Raw genomic sequence first — 24,573 nt, 5'->3', positions numbered from 1 at the left:
TGGAGAGTTTGGATCCAGGATGTCTCTTTCTGGCACCCAGCACCTTTTCTCCAGTCTGAATCCCTCCCAGTCCACCAGGTATTGCCAAACAACTTGAACAGCACGCAAATCCAAAAACCCTTTCACCATGTAGACCTGATCCCCATCAATAAACCTGGATAGCAGTGGGGCTGATGGTGGTGGAGCTAAGGGGCTGGTGCAGACAGGTTTTAATTTAGAGATGTGTAAGGTAGGGTTGATCTTTCGGGTTCTGGGGAGTTGTAACGTGTAAGGCACCAGTTTAACAATCCTCAGCATCTTAAAGGGACCAATGAACTTGGGTGCCAACTTTCTAGATCCCACTCAGAGAGGTAAATCATGAATAGACAGCAAGACCTGTTGCCAGGCTGTAATGCGGGTCCCAAACTTCTCCTTTGGTTTGCTTTGGTCTCTGCTCTCCAGGCTGAGGCCAGCAAAATCTCTCTTGCCCTCATCCAACTTACAGCATTGGACAAGATCTTCTGTCACAGGGACCCCAACCTCGGCTTCTTGTTCCATAAGGAATCAGAGGATAATCAAACTCACACTTGAATGGCGACATTCCATGCGCTGAGCACTATATGGTGTTATGGGTGATCTCTGCCCACATCCAGTAGTCTTTCTGAGGCCAGATTCTACATCTCGGTTGGTCTGCTCCATCTAGTCATTGGACTGTGGGTGAAACCTAGAGGAAAGGCTTGCTGACGTCCCTATCAGTTAATAGAAAGTCTTCCAGAAAAGTGATGAGAACTTTGGACCACGATCTGAGGAATTGTCCACCAGGAATCTGTAGATTCTGAAGACCTGGTCCAGGACAATTTCGGCCATCTCCGCTGTGGAAGGTAGCTTTTCCAAGGGAATGAACTTGCAGGCTCTCGAAAACCCATCAACAACCACTGTGATGACAGATTTCCCCCTGGATGGTGGGAGACCTGTGACAAGGTCTATGGAGATGTGAGCTCAAGATTTTTTCGGAATGAGTAGGGGGTGGAGGTTGGGGATGGGGCTCCTTGTACAGCGTGCACATCTCACATGCCTGAACATACTGCCGAACTTCTCCTGTCATTCCAGGCCACCAATACCTCCTCTTGATAAAACCCAGGGTCCTGGCAATCCCTGGGTGTATGATCATTCTTGACGAATGTTCCCATTGGAGTACCTGGGACTGGACAAACAGCCAACCCAGGGACCGTTCTCAGGAATCTCCCCTTGGCCTGGCTGGAATTCAGCTTTTAGGCCTCCTAAATATAGGCTAGGCTTTCATGGTCAGTCCAAGCAATAAAAGGGTTCTTGGCCCCCTCCAGCCAGTGACATCATTCCTCCAAAGCAAACTTGGCAAGAAGCTCCTGATTCCTGATGTCATAGTTTCTCTCTGCCGGGGAGAGCCGCCTGTGTGTAGTTTACTGTCCAAAGGTGATCATTGAGACAAGACGGCACCTACCCCAATATCTGAGGTGTCTACCTCCACAATGAAGGGAAGATCCAGGTTAAGAGAAGCCAAGATGGGAGCTGTAGTAAACTGCTGTTTAAGCTCTGCAAAAACAGCCTCTATTTTAGTACTCCAGATAAAAGGGCCCATGGATTCCTTAGTTGTGGCCATTAGTGGAGCTGCAACTGAGCTGAAGTTTCTATGAACTTCCAGTAGAAGTAAGCAACCTCAGGAATCGCTGGACCTGTTTGATATTGAATGGTGGTGGCCAGTCTCTGACTGCCTGGGTCTTGGTAGGGTCCATCTCGAGATTACCATTAGAGATGATGAAACCCAAAAATGAACCAGTCGTCACATGAAACTCGGACTTCTCCAGCTTGATGTAAAGTCCATGGTCTATTAGCCTCTTTAAAATGTCCCTGACATGAGCAACATGCTCCTCCATGGACTTCTAAAAGATTAGGACATCATCCAAGTAGACGGAGGCACACTTATGGAGTATCCAAGAGCACGTCAGTTAAAAAGGCTTGGAAAATGGCTGGTGTGTTCACAAGGCCGAAAGGCATAATCTGGTACTTGTAGTGCCCTGTTGGTGTATTGAGTTCATCGCCCTTCCTGATATCAGATTGTAGGCACTCTGGAGGTCTAATTTTGTGAATACCCTTGCCCCTTGGAGCATCTCAAAAGCTGTATTCATAAGAGGAAGGGGTAGCGATTCTTGGTTGTTATGCGGTTTTATCCCGTAATCAATGCACAGCCCCAGACTCCCATCTTTCTTTTGTACGGAGCTGGAGGGTACAATGAAGCCCTGGGCAACAGCTTCCTTAATATACTCTTCTGTTGTGCTTCTCTCTGGGCCTAAGAGTGGGTACAATCGACCCCGTAGTGACAAGTACCAGGTAGCAGGTCTATAGCACAGTTGCTGGGTCAGCAATGGAAGAGTCGAGGCCTTTCCCTTGCTGAAGACCTCCTTTAAGTTCTTGTAAACAGAGGGGATTTGGACTGGTCTGGGTGTTGCTATCTACTCCGGACCTTCCTTCGAGGATGACTCCTGAGTCTTCTTTGGTGATGGTTGATTCGATGGGCCCACAAAGTTCATCTGTGGAAACAGTGGTCAAAGCAGAGTCCGACTCGCTGTCTGTATCCTCAGGCAACGACGATGAGGTATTACAGAGGGTTCTTGCATCTCCAAGAATGGGCTTCAGGTGTAAGGGAGTCTTTCCCTTCCTTGAGACCTGGCAACTAATTTCCTTCAGCATAGTGGCTTCTCCCAGATTGCTCGGGCATCTCCGTGGTCTTCTCCTGACCTAGAAATTCCCTCTCTCTCCTTCCTGTGGCATTCTGACTAGACTGTGTCAAGACTTGCACTTCGCATTGTCCAGAACCAACCTGTCTGCTCTTGAGGACTGGACTTGGTCTCTGGAAGGTCTCAGGTTCCCTTACAGGTTGGTCACTGGAGAGTCTGGGCCACCATGCCATGTTGGAACACCATGCCATAAACAAAGCCTCCCACAATGACTGGACCAAGCAATGATTCTCCTTTTCTTCCAGTCCACAGATCGGTTATGCTGGGACAGCCAAGGGTGCCTGAGGATCAGGGTATGAGTGGTGAGTTAATGATGTAGAAATGAATGTCTTCCACATGATCCCTCAACTTCATCTGCAAAACCACAGTCTGTTGCTGCATCTGCCCGGAACTTAGCGGTCGGCCATCCAAGACAGTTACCAGCAAAGAATGACTCAACTCTCTCAGTGGTATGTCAAACCAATGGGTGGTTTCTACATTCAGAAAATTACCCACTGTTCCCAAGTCCACAAAAGCCTTCACCTGTCTCAAGTTCTTACCCCAGGTGAACTCTGCCTTCGGCATGAAACCAGAATCTGTAGGATTGGGCGTAGTGGCTGCTACAGTCACAGTCCTCCTAACACTGAATGGTCTTGGCAGTTCCCCAGGTGGCTGCAGCTTCAGATATTCAGCCCGCAGGTGACCTGCTTCCCCACAGTAAAAGTAGCAACCTTGACTCCAATGCTGGAACCCCTCCTCAGTGGAGAGTCTAGTGCAACCGTTCAAACCCATATGGGTTCAACTGGATCTTGAGCAGCGACAGGCTGATTATGATGCGAGACTGGGGAGTCAAACTGCGAAGCGGAGGGACCGGGCTCAGACTGGCTCGCATCGACCTCCTGAAGTGGTCCCACTTTTACTCTGCCAGATGATTATCGAGCAGATGGACTAGTCAATAAGAACCTCTAAGCTCTCTGCTAGCTCTCCCAAGGCAAGGGCATCCTTCAGTTTGTCTCGGAGTCTATGGCGGTAAAGTGTGGCTAAGGCCTCCTTTTGGGGGTCCGAAATTTGATCACATAGTCGGCCACCAACTGTCCACCTTATTGAATCTTCATCAGGCAGTCTGAGGCTCGGCTGGCTCCAGTTGGGTGATGAAACAACTTCCTCATGGCAGCCATGAACTCCTCTGAATCTGCACAGAAGTCTGACCTACGTTCCAATGTGTGGTGGCCCAGGCCAGGGCTCTTCCAGTCAGAACAGAGATAATGAAGGCTACTTTTCTGGGCTTCAAAGGCAACTGGGACGGCTGCACTTCAAATACTAACGAGCATTAAGTGAGGAAGCCACGCCAAAAGCCCGGGTTACCGTTGAATATCTCCAGGGCTCCAGAGCGGGACCCACTGGTTCTCCCGATACAATTTGGCTTCCTCCTTGCAAAAGTTGACTAACGTCTACCTGGAGAGCATGAATCTCCAGGCTGTCTGGAAATACCTTTGCTGTGGCAGGTCATAGCGGACAAAGGACACTGATACCCTGCTGGGTCCATACTGGCTCAATCATACCGTGATGAGAGTCTCTGACGAGGATTGCTTGGACCCAAATGCTGGAGTATCCGAGGCTAGGCTTGAAACGGGATCGAGAAACTGAGCACCAAACAAGCACTAGATGAAAAAACTGGTAGGTTTACAATTGACCACCGAACCTATGTTCAGGTGTTTCTTAAATACTCAATTCTTGGCACCCAAATCATGATTATCAATTACCGGAAATATCCTAAGCCCTTAAAGAGGCTGCGCCAGCTATCCATCCTCTGAGAATTACAGTATTTAAATCTCGGAAGCTGGTGTGGTTTGGAGTGTCTCGTAACTGCAAGACCCAGGCTCCTCATGCAGACCACAGCATCCACTCTGCAAGTCCCAGACTCCCCATGCAGACCACAGCATCCACTCTGCTAGTCCCAGGCTCCCCATGCAGACCACAGTATCCACTCTGCAAGTCCCAGACTCCCCATGCAGACCACAGTATCCACTCTGCAAGTCCCAGGCTCCCCATGCAGACCACAGTATCCACTCTGCAAGTCCCAGGCTCCCCATGCAGACCACAGTATCCCCTCTGCAAGTCCCAGGCTCCCCATGCAGACCACAGTATCCCCTCTGCAAGTCCCAGGCTCCCCATGCAGACCACAGCATCCACTCTGCAAGTCCCAGGCTCCCCATGCAGACCACAGTATCCTCTCTGCAAGTCCCAGGCTCCCCATGCAGACCACAGCATCCACTCTGCAAGTCCCAGGCTCCCCATGCAGACCACAGTATCCTCTCTGCAAGTCCCAGGCTCCCCATGCGGACCACAGTATCCACTCTGCTAGTCCCAGGCTCCCCATGTGGACCACAGTATCCACTCTGCTAGTCCCAGGCTCCCCATGCAGACCACAGTATCCTCTCTGCAAGTCCCAGGCTCCCCATGCAGACCACAGTATCCCCTCTGCAAGTCCCAGGCTCCCCATGCAGACCATAGCATCCACTCTGCAAGTCCCAGGCTCCCCATGCAGACCACAGCATCCTCTCTGCAAGTCCCAGGCTCCCCATGCAGACCACAGTATCCACTCTGCTAGTCCCAGGCTCCCCATGCAGACTACAGTATCCACTCTGCTAGTCCCAGGCTCCCCATGCAGACCACAGTATCCTCTCTGCAAGTCCCAGGCTCCCCATGCGGACCACAGTATCCACTCTGCTAGTCCCAGGCTCCCCATGCAGACCACAGTATCCACTCTGCAAGTCCCAGGCTCCCCATGCAGACTATGGTATCGTCTCTGATATTTCTAGGCTCCCCATCCTGACCATGGTATCCTCTCTGCTAGTTTCACTTGGTCATACGTGGCCCATAATGCTTGAAGCCCCTCCACTGCATGTACTGATCCAAATGCCTCCTAAACATCACAAGTGTACTTGCCTTGACAACTTCCTGTGATTGCTCAGTTCAGGTATTCACTACCCTCTATGTAAAGGCACTATTTCTCAGATCTCGTTTAAATCTTATCATATATCTTTTGTTTTATCTTATATCTGCCCTCTAGTTTTGGACTCTGGGGAAAAGACTAGTACTCCGTCACCATTATGATTTGATACATTTCTACGAGATCATCCCTCATTTTCCAGTGCTCCAAGGAATAAAGATTCAGTGTAGAGTGTTAGTTTTCTGCCCTGCTATACACTGTCTATTCTAAAGAGCTTATTGGGAGGTTGATGTGAACCGTTCCAGGTGTAACCAGGTATGCAACAAGACATCAGAACAAACACTGTGCTTTGAAAACATAATGATCAGTTACCAAAATATCTCCATGGGTGTCGTGCAGACAATGCAGGGCCAGTTCCAGGTTGGTACCTCCTTCTGGCAGCACACTGGAACAAGCCAAATTCAGAAGGTCTGTCACTGCAGGAAGATACAGAACCTGAAGTAAGGACTTTGCAATTTTAGTATACACACTCACACACAAAAATACACACTCACATACACATACACACTCAAAATACACACACATACACACTCAAAATACACACACATACACACACAAACATGCACACACTCCGTTACACACACACTCACCCACACACACACACACTCACTTGCCCAACTATTGACATGTTCCCAAACCAATGATCTCACTTTAAGGACTCTTTATCTCATTATCTCATGTTCTCGTTAATTATTTTTATTTGCATTTACACAGTTTGCTGTCTTCTGCTCTATGGTTGATCGTACATTGATTCTGTTATAATAACCATTCTATAGATTTGCTGAGTATACCAGCAAGAATATTAATCTCCAGGTTATATATGGTGACATATACATAATTTGATAATAAAATTAACTTCGAACTTTTGAATTGTGGCATCAATCCTAGCAAAACAAAATGGGTGGGGATAAGACTTTGGAGAAAGAAAAATTCTCAATTCACTTTTCTCCAATCTTCTTCTGTGTAAACTTTAGATGGTGGTTTTCATGGAAAGTCGAACACTATAACACAGTACAAGCATTTCAGCCTAGAATGTTGTGCCAACTTTTTAATCGAGTCTAAGATCAATCTAACCCTCCTTCTTACACAGCCCATAGCCCTCCATTTTCCTTTCATCCTTTTTCTAAGAGTCTCTTAAATTCAGTCAAGAAGAAAAAGAAAAAGTGTAAAGCTTCGGAAGTCAGGATCAAATGAAGCACGAGGAGTATAAAGAAGCCAGAAAAGAATTAAAGAAGGAATTAGGAAAACTAAGATAGGCCATGAAAAGACCTTGGTGAGTAGGATCAATGTGAGTCCTAAGGCATTCAGTACATACATCAAGCAAGAGGATAACTAGGGAGAGGGATGGACCACTCAAGGATAAAGGAGGGAAAATTTGCTTGGATGCAGAGAATGTGAGTGAAGTACTTAATGTGTACTTTGCTTCAGTACTTACCAAGGAAAAGGATATGGAGGATCAGGAGATCAGTGGTAAGTGTATAAACACGTTAGGGCATTTATAGGTCAAGGAGGAGGAAGTGTTGGGCATCCTAATGACTATTAAGGTGGATAAATCCTCAGGGCCTAATGGGATTAACCCCAGGTTATTGAAGGAGGCAAGAGACAAGACAGCTGAGCCCTTAACTAGTATCATGTGTCCTCTCTAGCCATAGGCAAGGTCCCAGAGGACTGACGATGTCGTACTTCTATTTAAGTAGGGAAAAATAGAAAATCCTGGGAAGTACAGACTGGTGAGTCTCATGTTTGTTGCAGGCAAGTTCCTGGACAAAATTCTTAGGGATAGGATATATGACATTGGCCTAATTAGGGAGAGTCAACATGACTTTGTGCGCGGCAGGTCGTGCTTTACCAACTTGATTGAGTGTTTTGACAAGGTGACGAGAGAGATTGATGAGGTTAGGGCAGTGGATGTTGTCTATGTGGATTTTAGTAAGGCATTTGACCAAGTCCCTCACTAATCCAGAAGATTCAGATGCATGGGGTCTGTGACAAATTGGCTGTTTGGATTCAGAACTGGCTTGTCATAGGTAACAGAGGGTAGTGAGTTGAAGGGATTTATTTGAGCTGGAGGTCTGTAATTAGTGGAGTTCTGTGGGGATCTGTGCTGGGACCTCTGCTCTTTGTGATGTATATAATGACCTGGATGAAAATGTAGATGGGTGGGTTAATATGTTTGTAGATGATATCAATACTGCTGGAGTTGTGGATAGTGTAGAAGACTGGCAAAGAACACTGCACGGTACAGATCATTTGCAACTATGGGCTAAGATATAGCAAATGGAGTTTAACGCAGATAAATATGAGGTGTTGCACCTTGGTAGGGCAAATGCAAGGACACAGTACATTGTTAAGGGCAAGGTCCTTAACAGTATTGATGAACAGAGAGATCTTGGGATCCAAGTTCATAGCTCCTTGAAAATGGCTACACAGGTCGATAAGAAGGCTTATGGAATGCTTGTTTTTATTAGTCGAGACACTGAGTTCAAAAGTCAGGAGGTTATGTTGCAACTTTATAAAGCTCAGTTTAGGCCACATCTAGAGTATTGCGTACAGTTCTGATCACCCCACTACAGGAAGGGTGCTGAGGCTTTGGAGAGGGTGAAGAAGAGGTTTACCAGGATGCCGCCTAGTTTAGAGGGCTGCCTAGATTATGAGGCTGGATAAACTCGGGTTCTTTTGTCTACAGCGCCAGAGGCTGAAAGGAGATCTGATAGAGCTTTTTAGATTATGAGTGACACAGAAAGAGTAGACAGAGTGTATCTTTTTCCCCAGAGTTGAAATGTCTAATACCATTAAAGGTGAGACTGGGTACATGAGGGGTAAGCGTTTCACTCAGAGACTGGTGGACGCCTGGAGTGCGCTGTCTGGGGTGGTGGTAGAGGTAAATACATTAGAGGCTTTCAAGAGATGTTTGGATAGGCACATGGATGTAAGGAAGATGGAAGGATATGAACGTTGTGTAAGTAGGAGGGATTAGTGTATGGTTGTTTTTGGATTTGTTTTTCAGCTGATTCAGCACAACATTGTGGGTTGAATGGCCTATTCCTGTGCTGTAGTGTTCTATGTCTCTAATGTATCTGCCTCTACCACCATCCCTGGCAGTGTGTTCCACACACCTACCACCCTTCTTGTAAATAAACTACCCATGACATCAGTCGGTCATAGTTGTGCGGAGGTTTTCATGGATTCTATTGTATTTCTTTGTTTTGTGGTTGCCTGCAAGATGAATCTCAAGGTTGCTCATGGTATAGAGTACTGTATAAAAGTCTTAGGCACATATATTAGCTAGGGTGCCTCAGACTTTAGCACAGTACTGTAGAGATTTTATGTATTGCACTGTACAGCTGCTGCAAAAAAAACCAAATTTCACAACATATGTGATGATGATAACATATGATTCTGATATGGGTCTCTATTGCGGACTGAGAGTGGGAAGGAGGCAGGGAGAGGGGAATCATGGTTGGGAAAAGCGAGAAGCACCTAAGACCCCTTCTGTAATGATCAATAAACTAATTGTTTGGAATCAAATGACCTTGCCTGGTGTCTCAGGGCTGGGTGTGTCTGTACCCGCGCCACACCCTGCCCCTGGCACTCCTTCTCTGCCACCTGTCCTACACCCATCCCACGATGCTCCACCCTCACCATTCCCAACATCCATTGCTCCTACTAGATTTACAAATTGGCTCTGCGCTCCACTTTGGCAAATACAGTACTTTGAAAAAGTCATAGGCACCCTAGCTGTATGTATATATGTTCCCAAAACCTTTGTACAGTACTGTGAGAATAAATTTACTTTGAACTTTAAACTTTGAAAAAGATGTCCTCTGGGATTAGTCATTGGCTACCCTGCACCCTCCCCACCCATGAAAATGTGCTGGTGATCCACTATCTGTGCCTCATCTTCTCTAGCACACGAGGCTGTTCTACAACCCTATAGGAGAACGTTTTACCAAAGTGTTCTGAGGCATGAGTGAATCTTTATCAATGTTATTTTATCATGACACACTAACTATTCTTAACCTCTTAAAATGGCACACCCTGTTTGGAATTCTGTGGTATTGTGTGTGGTATTGTATTGATGGCAGAAATGTGACCAGCTCTGACACACCTATAGGTTTTGCCCTGAGTAATTCAATTACAATGAGTGATGTTGGAAAGAACAAAACTAGTTGTTCAGTCTGGCTAGTTGAAGCTTCCATACAATTATGTTCTAAATGATTTTTTTCCTTCCAATTTTTCTGTTTTCAGCAAATATTTAAGAAAATTATTCATAGAGCCCTACAGCACAGAAATAGGCCCTTCAGCCCATCTAATTCCTACTAAACAACAGGAATTCTGCAGATGCTGGAAATTCAAGCAACACACATCAAAGTTGCTGGTGAACACAACAGGCCAGGCAGCATCTCTAGGAAGAGGTACAGTCGACGTTTCGGGCCGAGACCCTTCGTCAGGACTAACTGAAGGAAGAGTTAGTAAGAGATTTGAAAGTGGGAGGGGAAGGGGGAGATCCAAAATGATAGGAGAAGACAGGAGGGGGAAGGATAGAGCCAAGAGTTGGACAGGTGATTGGCAAAGGGGATATGAGAGGATCATGGGACAGGAGGCCCGGGGAGAAAGACAAGGGGGGGGGAACCCAGAGGATGGGCAAGGGGTATAGTCAGAGGGACAGAGGGAGAAAAAGGAGAGTGAGAGAAAGAATGTGTGTATAAAAATAAATAACGGATGGGGTACAAGGGGGAGGTGGGGCATTAGCAGAAGTTAGAGAAGTCAATGTTCATGCCATCAGGTTGGAGGCTACCCAGACGGAATATAAGGTGTTGTTCCTCCAACCTGAATGTGGCTTCATCTTTAAAGTAGAGGAGGCCGAGGATAGACATGTCAGAATGGGAACAGGATGTGGAATTAAAATGTGTGGCCACTGGGAGATCCTGCTTTCTCTGGCGGACAGAGTGTAGGTGTTCAGCAAAGCGGTCTCCCAGCCTGCGTCGGGTCTCGCCAATATATAGGCCACATCAGGAGCACCGGACACAGTATATCACCCCAGCTGGCTCACAGGTGAAGTGTCGCCTCACCTGGAAGGTCTGTCTGGGGTGCTGAATGGTGGTAAGGGAGGAAGTGTAAGGGCATGTGTAGCACTTGTTCCGCTTACAAGGATAAGTGCCGGGGGGAGATCAGTGGGGAGGGATGGAGGGGATGAATGGACAAGGGAGTCGCGTAGGGAGCGATCCCTGCGGAAAGCGGGGGGGGTGGGAGGGAAAGATGTGCTTAGTGGTTGGATCCCGTTGGAGGTGGCGGAAGTTACGGAGAATAATATGTTGGACCCGGAGGCTGGTGGGGTGGTAGGTGAGGACCAGGGGAACCCTATTCCTAGTGGGGTGGCGGGAGGATGGAGTGAGAGCAGATGTGCATGAAATGGGGGAGATGCATTTGAGAGCAGAGTTGACGGTGGAGGAAGGGAAGCCCCTTTCTTTAAAAAAGGAGGACATCTCCCTCGTCCTGGAATGAAAAGCCTCATCCTACTAAACTATTACTCTGCCTAGTCAACCTGCACTTGGACCATCCTCCTCCATACCCCTCCCATTATTGAACCTATACAAATTTCTATCAAATGTTGAAATTGAATCTGCATCCATCACTTGTACTGGCACATTGATGCAATAATGGTACAAGATGATCCCCATAAACAAACTTACCTCTTGTTTGCGTGACTTTATTGGTTTCGATGTCATTCCAAGGTTTCCAGACCAAGTCTGCTTGGTGGACACTCTCTTCAACCAATGACTTGTCTTGCAGTGGTGGAATCTCAGCCTGGAATCGGCTCCCAATGTTAATGTGCCTAAATTAAATCACAGATAATGCTCACGGGTCATAGCTCAACATAAGGTATTCAGTGTACAATCTCTCAAATCCCTCATGCACAGCATTCAACTAATCAGGCATGGCAAGATAAGAAAAAAATTTGGAGTTTCTCTTGTTAACTGATCTTGTGATTATGTTAGCTGGGTACTGATTTTGCTGGTGAAGGAAAACAAATATTTAACATTGTTAATCAATGTGCATAGTTATCTTTTGCTTCTGTCTCAGTTGAGTGCCCCATCTTTCTCTCGCCTCAGACCTTCCCAGTCCCACTGCAGCTCCAGTCGAAGATCATCCGGTCAAAGATGAACAGCACCATTGTTGGGGACCTCACCATCTTGCTGGTTCTCCTGTCCAACTTTGTCAACATGGTAGATAGAGATGATAAATAAGACCATTAATTTGCATACCTTCTGACATCAACGTCATTATGTGCCATGTTTTATGTCTCCAGCCTGAGGAGAGGGGAGAGTTGGGGTGTTCAGGGAAGGTGGGATGAGAGGAAGATTGAGTCTCTGAGGACCCAAGAGCTGTGGGACCTGAGAGACATGGGATTGAGGAGTGGTGGTGGGGGAAGGGGAGACAGGGGTTCGAGCGGCAGCGCTTGAAGTCTCGGCCTGGAAGCACTGTTAGTCAACATCCAGGCTGGAGTCGAGGTTCAAGGTTGCACAATAGGCACTTTGAAGGTGTCCTATACAACACCTGCCTCTACACCTCCTCCCTCACTAACACACAACGCCTGAAACAGTCCTTCCAGGTGAGGCGACACTTCACCTGTGAGTCTGTTGGGGGTCATCTACTGTATCAGGTGCTCCTGGTGTGGCCTACTTTATATTGGTGAGACCTGACATTGATTGGGAGACCACTTTGCTGAGCACCTATGGTCCGTCTGCCAGAAAAAATGGGATCTCTTGGTGGCCATCCATTTTAATTCTACTTCCCATTCCGATATGTCAGTGATTGGGTCAGTCTGACGTTGTGGGCAAAACTGAGTCATGGTTGAAGGACAGGTAGGAAGGCATAGGTGGTGGAGTGGCTCTGTGGTAAGAGATGGAATTACATCTTTAGAAAGACCTTTAGACATAGGGCCAGAGAATGTTGAATTTTTGTGGGTGAAGAAACTGGAAAGGTAAAAATCCATTATGGGAATCATACATTGGCCTCCAAATAGTAGCCAAGATGTGGGGTTGAGATTGCAAAGGGAACTGGAAAAGGCATGTAATAAGGGTAACAACACATTTGTAATGGGGACCTTCAATGTGTAAGGGGATAGGGAAAAATCAGGTTGGTGTCAGATTGCTAGAGAGAGATTTTGTTGAATGGCTATGAGATGGCTTTTTAGAGCAGTTTAAGCCTACTTGGGGAAAGACTTTCTCAGATTAGGTATTGTGTAATAACCCAGATTTTATTAGGGAGCCTAATGTAAAGGAACCCTTAGGAGGCAGTGATCATAGTATGATTGAATTCATACCGCAATTTGAGAGGGACAAGCATAACCCACAGGTGTCAGTATCGCAATGGAATAAAGGGATTTACAGAGGCATGAAAGAGGAGCTTGCCCAGGTGAACTAGAGGAGGATACCAGCCGGGATGAAGACAGAACTGAGATGGCTGAAGTTTCTGGGAATAGTTCACAAGGCACAGGATAGATATCCCCCACAGAGGAAGAAGTTCTTAAATGGCAAGGGTAAACAACTGTGGCTGACAAAGGAAGTTAAGGACTGCTTAAAAGCCAAGGAAAGGGCATATAAGGTAGCAAAAGTGAGTGGGAAGTTGGATGATTGGGAAGCTTTTAAAATCCAACAAAACGCAACTGAAAAACCTATAAGAAAGGAAGAGATGAAATATGAGGTCAAACTAGCCAATAATATAAAACAGGATACAAAAAGGTTTTTCAGTTTTATATAAGGAGTAAAAGGGAGGTGAGAGTTGATATTGGACCATTGAAAAATGATGCTGGTGAGGCAGTAATGGAGGACAAGGAAATGGCAGATGAACTTAATGGGTACTTTGCTATGGAAGACACTAGCAATGTGCCAGAGGTCCGTGAGCATCAGGGAGCAGTAGTGTGTGCCATTTCTATTACAAAGGAAAAAGCGCAAGGCACACTCAAAGTTAAGGTGGATAGGTCACCTGGGCCGGACTACATCCCAGAGTCTTGAGAGAGGTTGCTGAAGATTCTGGCATGGTCCCAGAGGACTGGGAGATTGCAAATGTCACTCCACTCTTTAAGGGAGGAAGGCAAAAGAAAGGAAATTATACGCCAGTTAGCCTAACCTCAGTGGTTGGGAAAGTGTTGGAGTCAATTATTAAGGATGAGGTTTCAAGGTACTTGGAGATTAATGATAAAATAAGTCAAAAGTCAGCATTATTTCTGTCAAGGGAAATCCTGTCTGACAGATCTGTTAGAGTTCTTTGAGGAAGTAACAAGCAGAGTGGATAAAGGAAGAGGCAGTGGATGTAATTTAAATGGATTTTCAGAAGGCATTTCATAAGGTGCTGCACATGAGGCTGCTTAACAAGATATAATCCTATGGTGTTACAGGAAAGATACTGGCATGGATAGCGGAATGGCCGACAGGCAGGAGGCAGCGAGGGGGAATAAAAGGGGCCTTTTCTGGTTGGCTGCCAGTGACGAGTAGTGTTCCTCAGGGGTCGGTATTGGGACCACTGCTTTTCACATGATTTGTCAATGATTTAGATAATCGAACTGATGGTTTTGTGGCAACGTTTGTGGATTATACAAAGACAGCTGGAGGGGTAGGTAGTGCTGAGAAAGCAATGCGATTGCAGTGGGACTTAAGACAAGTTGGAACTATGGGCAAAAAAGAGGCGAACAGAATACAGTGTTGGGAAATGTACGATAATGCATTTTGGTAAAAGGAACAATAGTGCAACTATTATCTAAATGGGGAGAAGGTTCAAACATCAGAGGTGCAGAGGGACATAGTAGTCCTTGTGCAATGCTCCCAGAAGGTTAATTTATAGGTTGAGTCTGTGGTAAAGAAGGCAATTGCAATGTTGCCATTTATTTCAAGGGGAATAGAATATAAAAGCAAGGAGATACTGCTGAGCCTTTATAAGACACTGGTCAGTCCGCATTTGGAGTATTGTCAATAGTTTTGGGCCCCATATTTCAGTAAGCATGTGTTGTCATTGGAGAGAGTTCAGGAGAGGTTCACGAGGTGATTTTGGGAATGAAAGGGTTAACATATGAGGAGTGTTTGGCAGCTTTGGGCCTGTACTCACTGGAATCTTGGAGAATGTGGGGGATCTCATTCAAATCTACTGAATGTTGAACGGGTAAACTTGGAGAAGCTGTTTCCTATGATGGGGTTATCCAGAACTAGGAGGCACAGCCTCAAAATTGAGGGGCGACCCTTCAGAACAGAGGAATGGAGGAATTTTTTTAGCCAGAGAGTATTAAGTCTGTGGAATGTACTGCCATAGACTGCAGTGGAGGCCAAGTCCATGGGTATATTTAAGGCGGAGTTGATCGTTTCCTGATCGGTCAGGGCATCAAAGGATACGGCGAGAAGGCAGGCGTATGGGGTTGAGTGGGATCCAGGATCAGCCATGATGGAATGGGCTAATTGGCCTAATTCTGCTCCTATATCTTACGGTCTTGTGGTCAGTCCATAGCCTCTTCAACTGTCACAATGAGGCCACACTGAGGTTGGAGGTGCAACACCTTATATTCTGCATGAATATCAACAAATTCATGAACTTCTGGTAACTGACCCCCCCCCCACCATCCCCATTCCCATTTCCCTCTCTCACCTTATCTCCTTACCTGCCCTTCAAACCTCTCTTTGGTGCTCCTCCCCCTTCCCTTTCTTCCAAGGACCTCTGTCCTCTCCTATCAGATTCTCCCTTTTCCAGCCATTTATCTCTTTCACAAATTGACTTCCCAGTCCTTTACTTCACCTGTCTCCCTCTCCTGGTTTCACCTATCACCTACAACCTTGTACTTCTTCGTTCCCTCCCACCACCATCTCATCTTTTTTTCTCCAGTCCTGATGAAGGTTCTCGACCCAAAACGTCAACTGTTTTACTCTTTTCCAAAGATGCTGCCTGGCCTGCTGAGTTCATAGAACATAGGACAGTAGAGCACAAGAACAGGCCATTCAGCCCACAATCTTGTGTCAAACTAACCAAACCTGTAATTAAACACCTAACTAAACTAATACCTTCTGCCTAAACTATGTCCATATCCCTCCAATTTCTGCACATTCAAGAGCCTTTCCAAAACCCTCTTAGACCACGACACAGGAGCAGAATTAGACAATTCATCATGGCTGATTTATTATACCTCTCAAACCGATTCTCCTGCCTTCTCTCTATGAACTTTGACGTCCTTCCTAATCCAGAACTTATCAACCTCCACTCTCCTCCAGCACTTCATGTGTTTTGCTTGGATTTCCAGCATCTGCAGATTTTCTCTTGTTTGTGATAAACGTACAGTAATCAAGAAAATGACAAAGAGATTCTGTCACTCTGGTCAATTCTGTAGACACTGGAAATCCAGAACAGCACGCACAAAATGCTGGAGGAACTCAACAGGTCAAGCAGCATCTACGGAGAGGAATAAACAGTCAATGCCTCAGGCTGAGACCCTCCGACCCTGATGAAGGGTCTTGGGTTGAAACATCCACCATTCACTCCTCTCCTGACTTGCTGAGTTCCTCCAGCATTTTGGGTGTATTTAAAATGGAAAACCACAGCCATTTTTTCCACTCCCATTACAGATAACAAATGCATTTCTGCACAATGGAAGTCCATATTCCAATGGTAAAAATCAAATTAGGATAATTAACGCTAACAGAGAGAAACTGATTGACTCACGGTTCTATGATGATTATAGAGTCATCTTTAACCAGAGAGAGAGCACAAATTCCATTGACACCATCTAGAAAGGACAGAATTGTGTGAACAGCTGTAGAAAACATATTCCTATACCCAATGACATTCAACAAGAGGACCGACTCCTGCTCCTGATATCAAACATATGCATTATCATCTTGCCCAATTTCTAAAAGTTATCATTTTGTGCAGATTTGTCAGTTTTATTGAGTGCAGTTAATTTGTGTTTAGAACATCATGTATCAAGTTTCTGGAGATTTGATGAGGTAATTTTATCTACATTTATATTTTTATTTGGAGATACAGCACAGTAACAACCCAACGAGACCACATCACCCAATTACACCCATGTCACCAATAAACCTACCAACCTGTACATCTCTGGGATGTGGGAGGAAACTGGAGTACCCGGAGGAAACCCACAAAGTCATGGGGAGGGTGTACGGACATAACGGTAGCAGTGGAAATTGAACCTGCGTCGCTAGTGCTGTGACAGCGTTATGCTGACTGCTACACTACAGTGCTGCTTCAAAGAATATTGGACCAAAGTCCTGCTCTCCAGGCAAGAGAAGCACTTTCAGTCGCAGACCCAGTAGTTGCCACCTAATTTGCAGTAGTCTAATATTTTTGCAATTTACACAACATGTGGCTTCTGTCACTGTAGAATTGTGGACAGCTGTAATGAGAACATGCAGCTTCTGTCAGAGTGGAATTGTGGGCAAGTGTAATGGAAAAGTGTGGCTTCTGTCACTGTAGAATTGTGGACAAGTGTAATGAGAATGTGCGGCTTCTGTCACTGTAGAATTGTGGACAAGTGTAATGGGAACGTGCGGCTTCTGTCACAGTAGAATTGTGGGCAAGTGTAATGGGAACGTGCTGTTTCTGTCACAGTGGAATTGTGGGCAAGCGTAATGGGAACGTGCGGCTTCTGTCACAGTAGAATTGTGGGCAAGTGTAATGGGAACGTGCAGCTTCTGTCACTGTAGAATTGTGGACAAGTGTAATGGGAATGTGCTGTTTCTGTCACAGTGGAATTGTGGGCAAGCGTAATGGGAACGTGCGGCTTCTGTCACTGTGGAATTGTGGGCAAGTGTAATGGGAATGTGCTGTTTCTGTCACAGTGGAATTGTGGGCAAGCGTAATGGGAATGTGCTGTTTCTGTCACAGTGGAATTGTGGCCAAGCGTAATGGGAACGTGCTGTTTCTGTCACTGTAGAACTGTGGGCAAGCGTAATGGGAATGTGCGGCTTCTGTCACTGTAAAGCTGTGGGCAAGCGTAATGGGAACGTGCGGCTTCTGTCACAGTAGAATTGTGGGCAAGCGTAATGGGAACGTGCGGCTTCTGTCACTGTAAAGCTGTGGGCAAAGGCATACAAGGCATGTGACCAGGGAAATCAGCGTCGACTTCAGGAGGGGGCAGATGAACCATCCCTCTCTGCGCATACATGGCTCCTCTGTAGAGAGAGTTAAGTACATCAAGTTCCTAGGAGTTCACATCACAAACCACCTCACCTGCTCCCTTAGTATCACCTCCTTGAACAAGAAGGCACAGCAGTGCCTCCACTTCCCAAGGAGATTGAGGAAAGTGAGGCTCTCCTCCCTCCACCATCTTAACTGCATTTTACAGGAGCACCGTTTTTTTAAATATAATTTTTATTAAATTTTCAAAAAGAATACATGAAAAGATAAAATCTACCCACCCCCCCTCCCCTTAACCCCCCCCATATATAGTCCTACCTAAAAAGAAAGAAAGAGAAAAAAAAAGAGCCGCCTGGGTATTGGAAGGTTTCCACATGCTCCATGGGATTCAAAATAAATTTGGTATAATTATTCGTTACTTTCCCCAAGTAACCAAAATCTTTATCAGAGCACTTATATATGCCATCCTATCTTTTGTAAATAAGGGCGCCAAATATTCAAAAATGTTACATATTTATCTCTTAAATTATAAGTAATTTTTTCGAGTGGAATAGAACTAGCCATTTCATTATTCCAACGATCCATACTTAAATACGAATCAGATTTCCAAGTAACTGCTATAGTCTTCTTAGCTACTGCCAATGCAATTTTTATAAATTCTTTCTGATATTTATTCAATTTAAGTTTTGGTTTTATCCCTTCAATATCACCTAATAGAAATAATACAGGGTTATGAGGAAGTTGAATTCCAATAATTTGTTCCAATAAGACTCTTAAATTTATCCAAAAGGGTTGAATTTTAAAACAAGACCAAGTAGAATGTAAAAAAGTACCAATTTCTTGATTACACTGAAAACATTTATCAGATAGATTTGAGTTTAATCTATTTATTTTTTGTGGTGTAATATATAATTGGTGTAAAAAATTATATTGTACTAATCTAAGTTGAACATTTATTGTATTTGTCATACTGTCAAGACAAAGTCTTGACCAATTTGTTTCATCAATATTAATATTCAGATCTGTTTCCCATTTTTGCTTTGACTTATGGGTTCCTTGTTTAATTGTCTGTTCTTGAATCAAATTATACATACAAGAAATAAATTTTTTAATTTTCCCTTTTTGAATTAAAATTTCAATTTCATTAGGCTTTGGCAAAAACATTGTTTGACCCAGCTTACCTATTAAGTAAGCCCTTAATTGAAAGTAACAAAAGAAAGTATTATTAGATATTTTATATTTATCCTTTAATTGTTCAAATGACATCAATATACCTCGCTCAAAACAATCTCCTATAAATTTAATCCCTTTTTGGTACCAATTATATAAAAGTTGATTGTCCATTGTAAAAGGAATAAGTCTGTTTTGGAACAAAGGTCTCCTTGCTAATAGAGATTTCTGTGTTTCCCTATCAACATTTATCTTATTCCATAGATCAATCAAATGTGTTAATATAGGAGATTCTTTCTTTTCCCGTATCCATTTAGATTCCCATTTATATATAAAATCTTCAGGTTTATTTTCTCCTATCTTGTCTAGTTCTATTTTAACCCATGCTGGTTTTTGATCATCGAAAAAAGATGCAATAAATCTAAGTTGATTTGCTTTATAGTAGTTTTTAAAGTTTGGAAGTTTTAACCCTCCTAACCCAAATTTACATGTCAGTTTTTCCAATGATATTCTTGACATTTTACCTTTCCAAAGAAATTTTCTCACACATTTATTTAACTCTTGAAAAAATTTCTGTGGCAATTGTATTGGTAATGTTTGAAACAAATACTGTAATCTAGGAAATATATTCATTTTTACAACATTGACTCTACCTACTAATGTTATTGGTAGTATCATCCATTTGTCAAGATCTTCTTGAATTTTTTTCAATAGTGGTAAATAATTAAATTTATATAAATTCTTTACATCATTATCAAGTCTTATACCTAAATACTTTATACCATTTACCGGCCATCTAAATTGGGTTACTAATCGACATTGACTATAGTCTCCTTTAGTAAGAGGTAAAATTTCACTTTTATCCCAGTTTATTTTGTAACCTGATACCTTCCCATATTCATCCAATCTAGAAGATAATTTATGTAACGAATGTTGTGGGTTTGTTAAATAGATCAAAACATCATTGGCAAAAAGATTAATTTTATATTCCTCTTGGTTAACTCTAAAACCCATAATATCTGGATCAATTCTAATTAGTTCTGCTAATGGCTCTATCGCCAATACAAATAAAGCAGGTGATAGTGGACAACCTTGTCTAGTTGACCTTTTTAACTGGAATGGTGTTGAAATTTGAGAGTTTGTCACTACTTTAGCTTTAGGGTTAGAATTTAAAGTTTTAATCCAATTTATAAAAGATGTTCCTAACCCATATTTTTCTAATACTTTAAATAAAAAATCCCATTCTAATCTATCAAATGCTTTTTCTGCATCCAAAGCTACTACTATACTCATCTCATCCCGGTTTTGTGCCAAGTGAATTATACTGAGTAGCCGAGTTACATTATCTGCCAATTGTCTATTTTTAATAAATCCTGTTTGATCCATATGTATTAATTTTGGTAAATATTTAGATAATCTATTCGATAAAATTTTTGCTATTATTTTATAATCCGTATTCAATAAAGAAATAGGCCTGTATGATGTTGGTTTCATAGGATCTCTGTCCTTTTTTGGCAATACTATTACAATCGCTGTTGAAAAAGATTCTGGGTTTATGTATTTTTTCTGCTTGACGTATTAGTTCCATAAAAAGAGGAAATAATAAATCTTTAAATTTTTTATAAAATTCAGGTGGAAAACCATCTTCTCCTGGAGATTTATTACTTTGGAGTGATCCTAAAGCTTCTTCAACTTCTTTTAATGTAAAAGGCATATCTAATCCCCTCTGTTCTTCCAAATTCAATTTTGGAAGAGAAACTTGTGATAAAAACCTTTCTATCTCATTAACATCATTTTGGGATTCTGATTGATATAATTCAGAATAAAAATTTTTAAAGGTTTCATTTATTTCAAGAGGTTTATAAGATATTTTATTTGCCCTTGTTCTAATTGCATTTATTGTTTTGGAAGCTTGTTCTGTTTTCAACTGCCAGGCAAGAATTTTATGTGCTCTCTCACCTAACTCATAATACCTTTGTTTAGTTCTTATAATTGCTTTTTCCGTTCTATATGTCTGAAGCGTATTATATTGTAACTTCTTATTGACAAGTTGTCTTCGTTTTTCTTCTGACATATATCTTTGAGATTCTTTTTCTATTCTTGTAATCTCTTTTTCCAATTGATCTAGTTCTGCCATATATTCTTTCTTAATTTTAGACGTATAACTTATTATCTGGCCCCTAAGATATGCTTTCATCACATCCCATAATATAAATTTATCCTCCACTGAATGAAAATTTGTATCCAAAAAAAATTGAATCTGCTTTTTCATAAAATCACAAAAATCTTGACGTTTTAATAATGTTGAATTAAATCTCCATCTATAAGCCACTTCTTCCTTATCAGCCATTATTATTGTCATTAATAAAGGGGAATGATCTGATAATATTCTTGCTTTATATTCCATATTTTTCACTCTGTGTTGAATATGCATTGATAATAGAAACAAATCTATCCTTGAGAAAGTTTTATGTCTATGGGAATAGAACGAATAGTCTCTTTCTTTAGGATTGATTCTTCTCCATATATCAATCAAATTTAAATCTTTCATCAATGATAAAGTTAAATTTACTACCTTCGATTTTATAACAGCCTTGGTTGATCTATCTAAGACTGGGTCTAAGCAAAAATTAAAGTCTCCTCCAATTAATATTTTTTCATGTGCATCCGCCAAATTCAAAAAAGCTTCTTGTATGAATTTTGCATCATTTTCGTTTGGTGCATAAATATTCATAAATGTCCATAATTCAGAGAAAAGTTGATAATGTATAATCACATATCTCCCCGCAGAATCAGTTATTACATTTTGTATTCTAATTGGTAACGTTTTATTGATCAAAATTGCTACTCCCCTCGCCTTTGAATTAAATGAAGCCGCAACAACACTACCTACCCAATCTCTCTTTAGTTTCTGATGTTCTGTTTCCGTTAGGTGCGTTTCCTGTAAAAAAGCTAAATCTATCTTCATTTTTTTAATATATGTTAAGATTCTTTTTCTTTTCACTGGTCCATTAAGCCCATTAACATTAAAACTCAAAAAATTCAATAAATTAGTCATTATTCTTAACAAAGTTACTCCAATCTAAAACATTACTTATCTTCTCAACTCTCATAGTTCCTTGGGAAATCTCTTCAAACTTCACCATGTTGCTATGTGTTCCCCCCCCCCCCAACCTTCCAGGCAAAAAGAAAAAAAGATAGAAAAAAAAAGAAAAAACAAAATACCCCCCCACTAATGTTGTGAATGAAAGGATACACAACACTACCCCCCTCCATTTTACGGGTCGCGGCAAAAGCCACACTTGCACACATGATTAACGTAGCAATCGATCAGTGCTTCTTCCAGCTCCCCCGCAACAAAAAAAGTTATATATTTATAGACAAAATTAGTATTACTATTCCCTCCAGTATTAACCTTTCTTACCCCCCTCATATAATTAATAATATATTTATACATTCATCCAGCTTCAAAAATCCAACAAGTCCATTCTTTAATCCAATCTTCATCTTCAATCTATCTCGCTGTCCTGAGTTTGTTCTTGTATCTGGTGAATACTCTGAGAATCTCGCACAAACTGCCTTGCTTTCTGGTAGTCATCAAAAAATCTTTTTTCTCCACCAGGCAAAAAAATCTTCAAAGTTGCAGGATAACGCAGTATAAATTGATAACCATGTTCCCATAGGGTTTTTTTCACTGGATTAATCTTCTTCCTTTTCTTCAAAAGTTCGTAACTTATATCAGGGTAGAAAAAAACTTTGTTCCCTTTAATTATCAATGGCCCTTTTCTATCTTTGGCAGCTCGAGCAGCTGCCTGTAGAATCCTTTCCTTGTCTTAGGAGCACCGTTGAGAGCGTCCTAACAAGTTGCATCTCCATCTGGTCTGGGAGCAGCAGAACATCAGACTGGAAGTCCCTACAAAGGTCTGTGAGAATGGCCAAGAGGATCATAGGGATCTCCCTACCATCCATCGGACATTTAATAGGAGCGCTACATATGCAGGGCCCTTAGTATTATCAAGGATCGCATCCATCCATCCAGCATTCTCTTTGACTTTCTACCATCAGGCAGGAGAGTCCAATGCATAAAAACAAGAACAGTCAGGATGGGGAACATCCTGGGGTTTCTTCCCCCAGGCTTCTGAACTCCCTGCCACATTGCATTCAAAGTGTTACCAGATAATTAGTACTGTACCCTACAATATTTAATTTATGCACTTTACTTTGTGTATTTATGCGTAATTCACTTATAGATTTAATTCTTACTTTCTTAAGCTATTCCACCGAGATACAACACTGGGCATCATGGGAGGTTGTTCCTGCCTGTGGCCATTGAACTTTGCAGCTCCTCCCGTGGAGGGTCAGACACCCTGAGCCAATAGGCTGGTCCTGGACTTATTTCCATCTGGCATAGTTTGCATATTGTTGTTTGATTGTTTGTGGTTTTTGTATTGCTATGTTTATGCTCTATTCTTGGTTGGTGCAGCTGTAACGAAACCCAATTTCCCTCGGGATCAATAAAGTATGTCTATCTATCTATTTTGTGTCATATGTGTGTTATGTGTACTTACTGTGCTTTATGCCCTGGTCTGGAGAAACGTTGTCTCAGTTTTCAGTACACATGTATAAAGTTGAATGACAATAAGCTTGACTTGAGTTTCTGTCACTATAGAACTACGGGCAAACGCAATGGGAACTGAACCCTGAAGTTGCAGGAGGTGAGTAGCTGGGTGACTGTCAGGAGAAATGGAAATATGAATAGGCAGTTTGCGCAAAGGACCCCTGTGGCCATTCCTCTTCATGATAAGCATACTGTTTTGTTGTGGGGGATGACCTCCCAAGGGAATGCCACAGAGACCATGACATTGGCATGGGTCCATGGTGCAAAAGGTAAAAAGGGAGAAGAGTGGAGGTGTAGTGATAGGGGGCTAACTAGTCAAGAGGAACAGACAGAAAATTCTGTGGATGTGAACAGGACATCTGGATGGTACGTTACCTCCCAGGTGCCGGGATCAGGGACATTGTGGCACACATCCACAGCATTTTAGAGAGGGAGAGAGAGCAGCCAGATGTACCAATGACATAGGAAGGAAAAGAAATGAGGTCTTGAAGAGACAATTTAAGAGAGGGAGGCAGAAAGCTGAGAAGCAGGATTCTGATGGCAGTTATATACAGGCCTCCCAACAATACCTGGGAGGTGGACCACAGATTACAACAAGAATAGAAAAGGTGTGTCAAAAGGGCAATGTGATGGTAGTCATGGGAGATTTTAACATCCAGGTTGATTGGGAAAATCAGTTTGGTAATGGATCTCAAGAAAGTGGGTTTGTTGAATGCCGATGAGATGGCTTTTTAGAGAAGTTTGTCATTGAGCCTACTAGGGAATCAGCTATACTGGATTGGGTGTTATGTAATGAACTGTTATGTAATGTAGGGAACTTAAGACAAAAGAGTCCTTAGGAGCCAGTGATCACAATATGATTGAGTTCAACATGAAACTTGATAGCAAGCAGTTGAGAAGAA

General features: G+C 43.0%; 1 protein-coding gene across 1 annotated transcript in view; it reads right to left on the bottom strand.

Moving 5' to 3' along the window:
- The window catches only part of LOC134355111 (zinc finger protein 541-like), a 154,052-nt gene that overhangs the window by 44,905 nt on the left and 84,574 nt on the right, over window positions 1-24,573 (bottom strand). The window contains exons 10-12 of the mRNA XM_063064858.1: window positions 16,447-16,510; window positions 11,439-11,581; window positions 6,058-6,161 (exon numbers count right to left, since the gene is read on the bottom strand). Of these exons, the coding sequence (XP_062920928.1) occupies window positions 6,058-6,161; window positions 11,439-11,581; window positions 16,447-16,510 (311 nt within the window). The remainder of the gene's footprint in view (window positions 1-6,057; window positions 6,162-11,438; window positions 11,582-16,446; window positions 16,511-24,573) is intronic.

Source organism: Mobula hypostoma, chromosome 12 (assembly GCF_963921235.1).
Source record: "Mobula hypostoma chromosome 12, sMobHyp1.1, whole genome shotgun sequence".
In the NCBI taxonomy this organism is placed as follows: Eukaryota; Metazoa; Chordata; class Chondrichthyes; order Myliobatiformes; family Myliobatidae; genus Mobula; species Mobula hypostoma.
The sequence above is the reverse complement of the archived record's forward strand: the minus strand, read 5'-3'. Positions and strand labels throughout refer to the sequence as shown.